The sequence below is a fragment of the Myotis lucifugus genome, unplaced genomic scaffold, assembly GCF_000147115.1.
Source record: "Myotis lucifugus unplaced genomic scaffold, Myoluc2.0 scaffold_0, whole genome shotgun sequence".
Classification (NCBI taxonomy): Eukaryota; Metazoa; Chordata; class Mammalia; order Chiroptera; family Vespertilionidae; genus Myotis; species Myotis lucifugus.
The window spans coordinates 37,843,406-37,857,618 of record NW_005871048.1 but is presented as its reverse complement, the minus strand read 5'-3'; the positions used below and the strand labels follow the sequence as shown (position 1 = coordinate 37,857,618).

General features: G+C 42.7%; 1 protein-coding gene and 1 pseudogene across 1 annotated transcript; one reads left to right on the top strand and one right to left on the bottom strand.

Annotated features, from left to right (window-relative positions):
- Nucleotides 1-3: 3 nt before the first annotated feature.
- F2RL1 (F2R like trypsin receptor 1) lies at nucleotides 4-13,118 on the top strand (the record flags this gene model as incomplete). Its single annotated transcript, XM_006081553.2, has 2 exons — nucleotides 4-16; nucleotides 10,799-13,118. Coding segments are annotated over 2 exons (1,125 nt in total), but the record flags the coding sequence as incomplete, so codon positions are not given.
- Nucleotides 5,421-8,025, bottom strand: LOC111825111 (annotated as a pseudogene).
- Nucleotides 13,119-14,213: the final 1,095 nt, after the last annotated feature.

Below are 14,213 nucleotides of genomic sequence, written 5' to 3'. Positions count from 1 at the left end.
AATTACACCAGCCGAGGTGAGAAACGGGGCGGAGGAGGGCTCGCGCCGCCAGGAGCCGGGTCGGGGCAGATGGTGCAAGCGGGGCCGGTGCGCGAAGGCTGTTCTGCTGCCTCCAGCCGCCTCCCCTGCACCTCGAGACTCCGCTCGGCCGCTTTGCGGGGGAATCCCAGCGCCCGGAGAGGCTGGAGTGGGCGGGGGAGCGGGGAGGGAACCCAGAGGGCGCAGCCTCCCTTCCCACGGGCTGGCTTCTTTGCAAACACCAAGTCACTAGGAGCTTTCCGCACACCCTGGCGACTTCCTCCGGGCGGTCCCAGGGGACCCCTGGAGGTAGCAAGCTGGTGGCTCGGGGTGGGGTGGAGTGCGTGGGAGCCCGCGGCCTGGGACCTTCCACTTGTCTTTTTTTGCAACCCCTTCAGCCTTTGGAGCTCCCTCTTTGGGATCGGCCCGTGGCGTTCCGACCCAGCGGGGCCCGCAGCTGCTCTGGCCCGACGGCTGGACCGGATATGCCGGACTCCGCTGGGTTCCCGGGGTAACCAGCCTCAGCTTCAAGGTTGTTAGGCCAGTTGGCCGACGGGCTGGTGCTCAGGTGCCAAATTGTTCACGGCTGCCTGGTCCCGCGATTGTGCTGCCCGGGTGCGCTGCGGTGATCCTGCCGGGGGGGTTGGGGGGGGGAAGCTCCCGGGCTGAGCCAGCCTCGGAGCGCGTGGGGGTGGGGTGGGGTGGGGGGTGCTTGGCCTGAGATCCGCCGCTGTGATGCTAACCGACCCCCCGCTGCAGTTGGAGGCTGCCAGGGTAGCCTTCCATGGGAGGTGTTTATTTCCCTGGGAAATTTGTAGCCCTGCTGTAAAAGGCAGTTTCTCACCTTTATCCTTTTTATAAAGACATTGTAAAAGAGCAGTCACTGTGAATCTGAATTAGATTGAAGACCGGGATTATTTTACCTCTGGAGTTACAGAAAAGCATATTATGGTGTATTCTTGAAAACTGCACCTCTGTATACATTTTAGTGTCAGCATTTGTTCATTTCCAGAAAGTAATGAAAGTGGGCGAACATTTTGGAAGCAATGTGGTGCAGGTGATTCAGTGCTTTTGTGATTCACACAGTTGCTATAGGAAGCTTGCTCTGAGTATTGGTTTGTTCTTGTTGACAAAGTGACTGGGCTGGGACTGGGGGGGTCCTGGTGTATAAGATGAACTTAATGTAACAGCAATAAAATCAAGTTACTTGTTAATCAGAACTACTTAATATTGCACCTTTTCAGATGCATACTTTTATTCCATTGTAGGGTAACTTTCCTCCCAACTTGAGACCAATTTTATTTTAAGAAATAGAGCATCACTCATGTTTTTCTGGCCCTCAGCCCACGCTTTTGCTCATCCCCTTTTATTATTGTTATTTTTTTAGAAAAATACATCTCCATTGACTTCAGAGAGGAAGGGAGAGGGAAAGAGAAACTTCAATGATGAGAGATTTATTCATTGGCTGCCACCTACATGTCCCCCACTGGGGCATGCGCCCTTGACCAGAATGGAACCCGGAACCCTTCAGTCCGCAGCCTGACGCTCTATACACTGAACCAAACCAGCCAGGGCTTGCTCATCTCCTTTTAGTTGACCTTTATGTTTGCTCCTCAGTTTGCTATAGGACATAACAGCTTTGATTTTCTTCCCGAAGGCCTTACCCCAAAAGACTGTCTCATTGAAGGAAACTCCGCCTAGAGTACAACCTTCTCATTTTACAGATGTGGCCCATGGGGGTGGTGGTGGGGGATGCGCACAAGGAAAATACTCTATCAGGCTTCCCTTTTTTCCCTGTCACAAGAGTAATTATTGGTAATTGTTTGTGTAAATATGTTTAATCTGTCTCCCCACTGGATAGTGAACTCTTGGGGGCCAGGGGCACTCTGGTCCTCTTCATTGCCATGGTCCAGCACAGTCATTACCTGAAGGACCTCGTAAGTAGTAAATGAGGAATGAAGCGAGGGGACTTGCCCAGAGTGGCCTGGTGGGTTGATGGCAGTTGGGCATGTAAATTGGTTTCTTTCAGGCACTTAACTACTTTCTATATCACAAGCCTGGGAGGTCCCCTATGGTATAGTCATTCTATTTTTCTTTTGGAGGCTGAAACTTCTGTTCTCTTTGCCATTGGTTCTTAATGATACAAATAATATGAGGTCACTGTAGACCAGTGGTCGGCAAACTGCGGCTCACGAGCCACATGCGGCTCTTTGGCCCCTTGAGTGTGGCTCTTCCACAAAATACCACGTGCGGGCGCACAGTCGCGGATTGAAACTTCGTGGCCCGTGCGCAGAAGTCGGTATTTTGTGGGAGAGCCACACTCAAGGGGCCAAAGAGCCGCATGTGGCTCGCGAGCCGCAGTTTGCCAACCACTGCTGTAGACCAAAAAACAAGACAGATAAAAGGGAAAAGTTCAATTAAGTCACCCAAGTAACCGCTGCTCATATTTTGGCATATGTCTTTTCCCATGCTTTCATGCATCCATGCATAAAATATGTGTTCATACACATAGAAAATCTTTTCACACAAATCTGGGATTATGTAAGTATCAGTAGCATGTCAATGATATAAAACATTTTCAATGACTCTAAAATATGTTGTCGGAGAATGTATTGTACTTTTTACATTGGTCCTCTGTTGCTAGACACGTGGGGTATTTCCAAGGTGTTGTGATAAGAGAGAACACTGTAATGAACGTGAAGATGGGATTTTAAATTTGTGTTGGTTTCCTAGCTTGCCTTGTGGTTACTAATTAACCTTGATAGGGGCTGTTTTAGTGAAGTCTGTTTGCCTTTCTTATGGTTTTATTAGCTGGGCAAGTGTGGAGAGGAAAACCGTTTATCCTGAAAGAACACATAGGAATTTACTAAAGTGTACCTAGGAAGAGGTCCTCAGCAACTGAAGCTTTTTATTTTTCAGTTTCTGCTCTTAAAGGTTGGGAACAAAAGAAGATTTGGAGGTAGGAGATAGTAGGAAAGGGATACAAGAGGAGAGTTAACACTAACAAAGTAATAGTTTTATACTTGGTTTAGTGGGGAGTGCGTAAAGTAAAAAACAAGTGCTTTGAAAGTTTAAAGTTTTATATGCATTTCCCCTCACAATTGTACAAATCAGAAGTGTTAATAAAAGTGAAAATCTCCCATTTCTCCCCTTTCCACAGACTACTTTATGCACAAATATATATTTTTTCATCCTATACATGTCATCCTATAATTTATTTATTTAACCCAATACATCTATTCATGGTCAGTGTGTACAAATCTGTTATACTTTTTTTTTTAAATCAAGTTTTTAATGAGTAAATCTGAATTCTGTCAGTGATATATACATACCTAGATCGTTTTCTTAGGTCAAAGTTGAAGCTAAGTTCACTTTTAAATTCAATTTTCCAAGCAGCTGAGCCAGCTAGCTCTCTGTATCTTGACAGCCTTTCCTCCCAATGAGATGAGTCTGTACTATAATGAAACGTGGGGTTTGGGGTGCAGACTTCTTCTTGTGGGCTCTTGTCCATGAAGATAAAGAATAAATTTGTAAAAGTTTTCCTTAATAAAAATGTAGAAGTTTATTGGAAGCATATACAAACTCCATCTGGGCAGGGGTGTCCCCAAAGGGGATCCCTGGGAAGGGGCCCCCAAATAGGAAAAAGCTGTTCTCTCTCTTTCTAACTAGCTCGTTAACTCAAATTACTCTATCAACTCAATGCAAAAAATTGGCCGAGAGACAGCTGGTATCTCAAAAAACTCGTTAGTCGGGACACTCATAAGTCAAGGCCCCACTGTATATGCTGCAGCTCTTTGTTTGAACCTGACCCTTTCTAATTGGACTTGTCATTAATTTAGGACCCCTATGCTTTCCTCATTGGTTATTTTGTTACGTAGTATCAGTTTCAAAGGCCAAAGCCCACGTGGTACCCCCTCTTTCTCTCCTCTTATCTTGCAACAATAACAACCTTTGCTAATTCCATCATAATATTTATCACATTGTATTTTTAGTTACCAGTTTATCAGTCTCCCATTAGATTGGGGTTCCTTCAGAGCAGTGATTATCATGTTTGCTTTGCCTTGTAATAGGTTCCAAATTATTTGTTAAATGAACAGTGAACAATATTTCTATTCAAGTGGTATGTATTTATTCATAATTACAGTATTGAGCATTAATCCCCAAATATTCTATAATCTGATTTATTTTTAATTTTTTTAAAAATTAAATTTATTGGGATGACATTGGTTAACGTGAACATACAGGTTTCAGGTGTGGGTTTCTATGTTACAAGGTCTGTATATTGCACCATGTGCAATAAAGTCAAATCTTCTCCTGCCCCGATATTTTAGGGCCCCCTCATCCCCCACCCCTTCCCTCTGGCAACCACCACACTGCTGTTTGTGTTCACTAGTTTTAGTTTTATATCCCACATATAAGTGAAATCATCTTAGCTTTTTCTGACTGACGTATTTCACTTAGCATAATGTTCTCAAGGTCCATCCATGTTGTTGCAAATGGTGCTATTTCATCCTTTCTTATGGCTGAGTAGTATTCCGTTGTGTGTATGTACCACATCTTCTTTATCCAGTCTTCTATCTCAGGACACTTTGGTTGTTTCCTGTCTTGGCCACTGTGAATGATGTTGTATTGAACATAGGGATGCATATATCTTTGCGGATAAATGATTTTGAGATCTTTGGGTATATACCCAGGAGAGGGTTTGCTGGGTCATATGGTAGCTCTATTTGCAATTTTTTGAGGAATTGCCTTAGTGGTTGTACCAGTCTACATTCCCACCAGCAGTGGATGAGGGTTCCCTGTTTTCCACAACCTCTCTAACACTTATTATTGCTTGTCTTGTTGATAATGGCCACTCTAACAGGTGTGAGGTGGTATCTCATTGTACTTTTGATTTGCATCTCCCTAATTGCCTGTGAGGTTGAACATCTTTTCATATATCTGTTGGCTGTCTTCTTGGGAGAGGTGTATTTTCAGGTCCTCTGCCCACTTTTTGATTGGGTTGTTTGTTTTGTTTAGTGTTGAGTTTTATAAGTTCTTTATATATTTGTAAATTAAACCTTTGTGGGAGCTACTGTTTGCAAATATCATCTCCCATCTGGTTGCCTGTCTCTTTGTTTTGTTGGCAGTTTCTTTTGCTGTGCGGAAGCTTTTTAGCTTGGTATAGTCCCATTCACTGATTTTTGCCTTTACTTCCCTTACCTTTGGGGTCAAGTTCATAAGATATTCTCTACAACCAAGGTCCATAAGTTTGGTACCTATATTTTATTCTATGTAACTTATTGTTTTGGGTCTTTATTTAGGTTTTGATCCATTTTGAATTAATTTTTGTACATGGGGACAAACTGTAATCCAGTTTCATTCGTTTGCATGTGGCTTTCCAGTTTTCCAAGCACCATCTATTGAAGAGACTATCTTTAGTCCATTGTGTGTTTCTGGCTCCTTTGTAAAAAATTATCTGTCCATATATGTGGTTTTATAGCTGGGCTCTCTATTTCTATAATCCGATTTAAAATCCTCAAATTAAACAAGAAACTAATCCAAGGCTTTGATTTAGTTTGTGCTAAATTATTTTTTAAATTTATAGCTCTGAGGCATTTTATTATAAAAAGCTGGTCCTCATTCATAAACTAAGTTAAAATTAATCATACATTTACTTCAATTATTATTATTATTTTTTTTTGCTTGACTTTCCATAAATCTTTAGCTTCATTGATTTTGGCTGCTATATTAGGAGATCTTCCCTTGTCTTGGTGATTTGAAAGCATAATTCATAGTTGGCCCTGGCCCAGTAGCTAAGTTGGTTAGAGCTTCATCCCAGTATGCCAAGGCTGCTGGTTCCATCTCAGGGCACATACAAGAAGCAACCAATGAATGCATAAATAAGTATATCTCTCTCTCTCTCTCTCTCTCTCTCTCTCTCTCTCTGACAAATAAATAAATGCATAATATGTCCATGAGCATCTCTTATTTTTCCTTTATTGACAGTAGGGCTTACACCTAGCATTAATTCTGCTTCCCGTTTTGTCATTGTGGCTCAAACCCACCACTGTAACAGCCCCCACTGAAGGCAGATTTTGGTAGACTTTGAAAACCTTGTTTGACTTGAGGCTCCATATGCTTCCTGGCTTGCAAAACAAAGTGGCTTGCAAATCCTGCACCAGCAATGGTCAGTGCAACAGCTACCCTTGTACTGGCCATGGTTCCGGCTCCGCTGGGCTCCTACCTCCACTGAGAGCATGTTTCATCCAGCTCAGAGGCCGCAGCCACCAATACCACACCTCTACCAGAAAGCAGCGTGGCCACCACCAGCTGGGACAAACGAACAGACACAGGTGCCCAGGAAACACAGCAGTGGTGGCCTATCCACCCTTTGTAGGGAGAATATTATTCATTGTATAAATGTCGTAAGTTATTGAACCACAGTCATGCTCCACTTAATGATGGGGATACTTTCTGAGAAATGTAATGGTCACCAGGCCATTATGTTGTTGTTTGAACATCATAGAGGGCACTTACACAAACCTGATTGCATAGCCTACTACACACCTAGGCTATCTGATATAGACTGTTGCTCCTAGACTAAAGGCCTATGCAGCGTGTCACTGTACAAAACAACATGAGATTAAATCAACCACAAGAGAAAATGATGCAACCAAGGGACACAGTCAATAGGAGATATATAAGGCTGCCGTTGGTGTGAAGCAATGTACTGTTTTACGCAGCAAAATAACAAAAAGTGTAGTATAGTAAATACACAAACTAGTAACATATTTGTTCATTATCAAGTATTATGTTCTGTACATAATTGTATGTGCTGTACTTTTATACGACTGGCAGTGCAGTAGGTTTTTTACACCAGCATCACCACAAATGTGAGCAATGCATTGCACTATGACGTCATTAGGTGTTCGGAATCTTTCAGCCTTATTACAACCTATGGGACCACCGTCTTTCATGTGGTTCATCTTTGACTGAACTGCTGCTATACCGTAGTCCCTTTTTTGATGGATGTCAAGACTAACATTTTTGTTTTACCATGATAAACAAGATTCCAGTAAATAGTCTCGTATACACAGTATTTTTGTGCACTTTAGCTAGTAGACATGCAGGACAAATTCCTTGGAATAAACTGATAGGTCATAGGGCAAGCACATTTTAAATTTTGACATGTTTTGACAAATTGCCCTCCAAAAAGATTTCACCAGTTTGCACTCCTTTGAAAAAGAAACCCAACAATATGGAGAGGTGTGGAGTAAAAAAAGGAAAATTGTGCCTTCCCCAGCCATTTTATCCACAGACATAGAGTTTGGGTATCCTTCTCAACTTCAGATTTTGCAAATAGATTATAATTTTGTTGTACAGATGGCAGTATGTTCTGCCAGTGCTTTTTTCAATCGACAGTATATGGTGGCTCTGTTTTCAATATTTATTGAATGGTATAGTGTCTACTGTTAAAGCCGAGGATTGCTGGGGATATGGTAAGTCAGGACTGGGGGCTGGTGAGCCTTGTGTGTTTCCTGCTTGTTTGTCAGTGAGGTGGGGGCGCTGCCCTGGGCCCCAGTGGGAGTGTGTCCTTGCATACTTGGGCAGGCACTGGTGATTACAGCTCCCAAACGAGGGTGCTTTTGTAGCCAGCTACTTTAAACGTGTTTAAACTTCATGTGTGCATTTACTTAATTTCTTCTCCACTCTCTGACTTGAAGTGATTTTATCTGGTTTACAGGTGGGTCGGATGGCCGGGAGCTGGGATAGCCTCAGTTCTAGACAAGAATTTGGTGAATGGTCTAGGACAGCGATTTTCAACCTTTTTCATCTCATGGCACACATAAACTAAAATTACTGAAATTCTGTGGAACACCAAAAAATACATATTTTGTCAATCTGACAAAAAAAGGTGTAATTTTGATTCATTCACCCCAGATGCCTATTGTAGTATTGGTTGTTGTCATTTTTTTAGATTTGACAATCTAAGGGAAAAGAGGTCAGTGCTCCAGACTACATAGTCAGGTATTGTATGTTTTAAAAATTCTTGCTGCACACCGGTTGAAAATCGGCTGGTATAGGACACTGTACAGGGTAAAATCCTGCACACTTTGCTGAGAGGGCTTCAGCGACATTTGAGCTGCATCTCAACATTTACTAGTGTTATAGCTTCAAACATATGCCCAACCAACTAAGCCACTTCAGCCAATGCCTGAGTCTCCTTGTTTCCACTTTCTTCTCTCTCTCAAAATCTTTTAAAAAAAGAATCTGAGGAGTCTGATGGTGACATAGGCTTTGGCCATTTTAAAAAACTTATTATTATTTATTGATTTGAGAGAGAGAGAAAGAAACATCAATTTGTTGTTCCACTTAATTTGCATTCATTGGTTGCTTCTTGTATGTGCACAATCTTGGCATGTTGGGATGACGCTCCAATCAACTGAATTACCGGGCTAGGGCTGGTCTTTTGACTAAAGCTCTTTTGTAACACGTTCAATAAAAAGCTGAAGTCTGAAAAGAAGAAGAAGAAGAAAGAAGAAAGAAGAAGAGTTAGCCTTTACTGGTAGTAGGTAGTTTATTTTGTAGAGCTGTAATCCTGTAACCCCCTGCTGCTCTCACAATTGGTCATTCTGTTAACTGGTTTTGAAAAACACGTATGTGGTTCATGAAATTAATGTAGAGGGTGGTGACTGGCTTTTTATAAGGATGGAATAGAACACAATAAAAAGTATGAGTGTTCCCTGCGTAATGAAAGTAATAATTATTTTGTGAAACTTTCCTTTCTATTACAGATATTTATATTGGAAGTAGGTTACCATACAGAGTATGTTTCTTGCTATGGGCAATAGTCAAGTATATAAAGAACACTGTAATATGTAGGATTATTATTTTTATTTAAAAATCATGTTCTTTTAAAAAATTATAAAATAAATTGGAACAAGAGGTAGGTCTATCCTAAGTGTATTAGTTTCCTGTGCCAAAAAAAAAATGGTGGCTTTACCAAGAGAAATTTATTCTCTCACCGTTGTGGCAGCCAGAAGTCTGAAATCAAGGTCTTGTCTCTCTGAAGGTCCCAAGGAGAGAATCCGGTCCTTGCCTCCTCTAACTTCTGGTGGCTGTTGGTGTTCCTTGGCTTGTTTCTTGGCATTACTACGATCTCTGCCTCCCTTTTCACACCTCTTTCCTCTCTTCTCTATTTTCTCTCTCAAATCTCCCATTGCCTTTCTCTTATAAAGACACTTGCCATTGGATTTGGGGCCCACCTGGGTAATCCAGGATGATCTCATGTTAAAATCCTTCATTACATCTACACAGACCCTTTTTCTCAGTGAGGTAGTGATCACAGAGTCTAAGGATTAGGACATGGACATACCTTTTGAGGGCCACCTTTCAACCTGCTATACTAAGTGAAAAGTGAAGTATTGATCTCTACACCTTCTAACCCTCCACCTAGGCCAGTGGTCGGCAAACCACAGCTCGCGAGCCACATGCAGCTCTTTGGCCCCTTGAGTGTGGCTCTTCCACAAAATACCACGTACGTGCGCGCACATGTACAGTGTGATTGAAACTTCTTGGCCCACGCGCAGAAGTCGGTTTTCAGAAAGGAGATAGACAAAACAAGTATACAAGACGTGTGTGGATGGGAGAGTTGGAAGGGGTTGACCTCAGCGAACGTACCTCAATCAGATTGAGGACGTTTTTTAGCAAAGGCCAGCTTAGGAGTACCCTAATTAAGTTAATAACAATGTACCTACCTATATAGTTTAAGTTTTAAAAATTTGGCTCTCAAAAGAAATTTCAGTCGTTGTACTGTTGATATTTGGCTCTGTTGACTAATGAGTTTGCCGACCACCACTCATCCTGCTGAACCTGGGTGCAGAACTAGGAGAAAAAGTGATGACTAAGCATGAAAATTATCAGATAATCAGATAAACTTGAGAGTAGGCTTAACGTTCTCCCTGGTGTACTGTGGTGTACTTTGCCCTGTTTCCTCTGCAGGGTGGAAGGCCTGCCCCCCCCCAGAATTAAAATAAGGTTGTGCAGTGTCCTCAAACGGTCCTTCATTTTCTTCTGCAGGTCCCTGAACACTTAGTTGAGGCAGGTTGTAGGCTGAATATGTCATTCATTTGTTTGTGGTTTCTAACGTTTAACTCATACTATGGGGAGGAGTAAGTTGTTAAAGCTCTCCATGTTACTTGCTTGAAAGTCAGAACACATATTTGTCTTTGGTGCACCCACCTGTCCAGTCACCTTGACGCCAGAAAGCTGGCCTGCCCGCTGACCTCCTGGTGAAGGTTTCCAGGAGGCCCACACAGAAGGAGGAGGGGGAACCCCTGCCTTGCCGGAGGCTGTCCTTGTGGGTGGAGCGGGAATGTCCCTTGCGCTCCTGGGAATCTCCCTGTGTGATGCTTTGGGATAACGAATGATTGATAGGCCAGGCTGGATCCTGTCTCAGCCAGCGTGAGATGGCCTTTATATGAACAGTTAGGAACTAATGAGTGTGGACAGTTTGTAAACATAAATTGAATACTGTCAGTTTTATCGAGATTCATAGAAATCAATGTTATAGTCCACCCATACTCCACAACCCTCTCTCTGATTGAGAAAATTTCACTGTAAACAAAAAACCAGGCAACAGAAATCCCACTAATCCAATCATCCAGAGACAGCCTCATAAGCATTCTGTGCACTCCTTCTGTCTTTATCTACAGTGCTTTTGCTTGCGCATACCAGCATTACTGCTGAAACGTTGATTTCTGGAATGACCCTTGTCTGCCTTGCCTTTCTTGTACAGGAGTCAATAAACCCTCTAAAGGAAGAAGTATAATTGGTAGAGTCGATGACTCAACTCGAATCCCTGGGAAAGGTGTTCCAGTGCAGCCAGGCCTTTCTGTGGATGAGATTTCTGCCTCCCTCCTGACTGGAAAGCTGACTACTGTCTTTCTTCCGATCGTCTACACGGTTGTATTTGTGGTTGGTTTGCCCAGTAATGGCATAGCCCTGTGGATCTTCCTTTTCCGAACGAAGAAGAAGCACCCTGCAGTGGTTTACATGGCCAACCTGGCCTTGGCAGACCTCCTCTCTATCATCTGGTTCCCCATGAAGATTGCCTATCATATACATGGCAACAACTGGATTTACGGGGAATCTCTTTGCAAGGTACTCATTGGTTTTTTCTATGGCAACATGTACTGCTCCATTCTCTTCATAACCTGCCTCAGCGTGCAGAGGTATTGGGTGATCGTGAACCCCATGGGGCACACCAGGAAGAACGCAAACTTCGCCATCGGTATCTCCCTGGGAATATGGCTGCTGATTCTGCTGGTGACCATCCCCTTGTATCTCGTGAAGCAGACCAGTTACATCCCAGCCCTCAACATCACAACCTGCCATGATGTCTTACCGAAGGAGGTGTTGGTGGAGGACATGTTCAATTATTTCCTCTCTCTGGCCATCGGAGTCTTCCTGTTCCCAGCCATCCTCATGGCTTCTGCCTATGTGCTGATGATCAGAATACTGAAATCTTCTGCCATCGATGAAAACTCAGGAAAGAGGAGGAAGAGAGCCATCAAACTGATTGTTACTGTCCTGGTCATGTACCTGGTCTGCTTCACTCCTAGTAACATTCTGCTCGTGGTGCACTATTTCACGATTAAACACTGGGGCCAGAGCTACGTCTACACCCTGTACATCGTAGCCCTCTGTCTCGCCACCCTCAACAGCTGCATCGACCCCTTTGTCTATTACTTTGTTTCAGAAGACTTTAGGAATCATGCAAAGAACGCTCTTCTTTGTCGCAGTGTCCGTAAGGCAAAGCAGATGCAAATATCCCTCACATCAAAGAAGTCCTCCAGGAAATCCAGCTCTTACTCTTCAAGTTCAACCACCATTAAGACCTCCTATTGAGTATTCCAGCTCCGCGGATGGAAGTTTTACGGGAGGCTTTGGAGCTTGCTTAATGTTATGGGGACGTTTCCTAACCAAGAGGGTCTTACCACGTACCATGTATATGCAGTACCTTTCAGGATTGCTGGAAGCTTCCCTGTTTGCATGAAGAAAATCCACTAAGTTAACATAAATGCCAGTTTCAGAATTTCTCTACTCAGATGCTCCCAGAATGGAACTTACAGAAGCAGACTTTAGAAGGTTGCTCCCCCCAAAACACACATGAAACAGAAACCCCAGTGACTTGCAAAAACTGGTTTTGGCATAAAGACTAAGTTCTTAGTGGAAACTACATTTCTTATACATCTGGGGTCAACCACAGTCTTGTTAGGGCTTAAGAACCCTCAGGGATGATCTGTCCAATTGATTGAGTTGATGGAGGAAGGAACTTTTAAAGAGGCGAGGGAGCTGCCCAGAGTCAGGCTTCTAACCAGTGGCGGCAAGTTAGGGTTGGGCAGCAGCATTTGAATGGTCAGTGGGGTTATTGCACCACTTCATCGAAGTCAGCGAGCTTTTTGTTTAAAAAGGCAGGCTCATCAGACTCAGGAATGAGAACTCAGAATCTGGGAACAGGCCCCCAGGAACCTGCATGCTGACAAGCTTCTGTGCAAAGCTTAGGCACACGAGGTCTGAGACCCACTGGTCTGGCTGCTGCTGCTACTGGACAAAGGGTCCTGGTAGTTTTTAAAAAGAGAAGCAGACAGAATGCTTTGTGTCTGCTTGGAATGAAATTGGTTTGTTGACTTACTGGATCTTTCAGTTTCTTTATTAGTCTTGAGCTTTTATATGTATCATTATCGAGGAAAATGCAACAGGATTTTAAACTTGAAAATACAAATGTTGTGTAACTTTTTACTGACTTCAGCGAAATCTTCAGGTAGCCTGAGTTTCGCAACAAGGATCAGAATTGACCGCTTAGTATTTTAAGAAATTATTGTTGGACTATTTATTGTCAGTTTTGGTCCTTTGTTATCAAATATGAAATTATAAAGCCTTCGCCGGGTTTGAACCACATCTGTTTGGGGAAAAAAAAAACTAAAATAGATGTGATTTGCAGTAATATATCTAAGGAATACTTGGCTCCAGACTGACTTTATATGACTTGTATTTGTGACTTTTTGAAATACTTATTTTATTGTATGATTTATAAATGGCTATTTTTTAAAATATATTTTATTGATTTTTTACAGAGAGGAAGGGAGAGAGAGATAAAAACATCAATGATGAGAGAGAATCATTGTTCGGCTGCCTCCTGCCTGGCCCCTACTGGGTATCAAGCCCACAACCCCAGGCATGTGCCCTTGACCAGAATCGAACTCAGGACCATTCAGTCCGCAGGCCAGTGCTCTACCCACTGAGCCAAACCAGCGAGGGCTCACATGACTATTTTTTACAACTTCTTTCTGAAGAGTGTGTGTGTGTGTGTGTGTGTGTGTGTGTGTGTTTGAAGGAAGGAATGTAAAAGGGCAAGCAACATCTTTCTACTAAGAAGAAATTATGCAAGGCTCACACCTTATTTTTACATAAAAAGGGCCATACTGTACATATTGCTCTAAGGGAGTTGTTTTTCATTTACTTACAGTTCAGAATTCTTTCCATGTCTGCACCCATAGGTTGACCTTCATTTTTAAAGGATACAGACTATTAAATGTTTGACTATATTGTGATGTATTTAGTCATTTCCCTATCTATGGCTTCCACACCGGCCCTCCTCCCCCTCATTAAAATGGTGCTGCATTGAACATCCCTGTGCAGATGTTTTTTGATGTGTTCCTAGAAGTAGAATGGCCAGGTAAAAAGTTAGACACCTATTTAAATTTTAAATTTTGGTAACTCTTGCCAGATTGCCTTCAGTAATTTATACTTCTACCAAAAAGTGCATTTGTACCTGTTTCCTGAAATGCTCGTTCACACTTGATTCATGAATCTTTGGAAATTTTACCAATCTGTTTTGAAGCAGCACAGCCTACTGGCTGAGAGTGCCAATCCTGAGCTGCCAGGCAGGGCTGAATTCTGACTCTAGCATTTCTTTATTTTTTTTGTTACCTTAGGGGAGATACTTCTGTGTCTCAGTTTCCTCATTTGTAAAGTGAAGATAATGTCTTTCTCACTGAATTATTAGGATTAAACATTTGGCACATTTATGCAGTCGTACACATTAGGTAGCATTATTACTGTTATTCCTCTGTCTGCTAACGAGATCTCATTTCCCATCTGCCCCTTTTCACGTCAGTGCCAGTTGTATCTGCCTGCCTTCTTGCTTT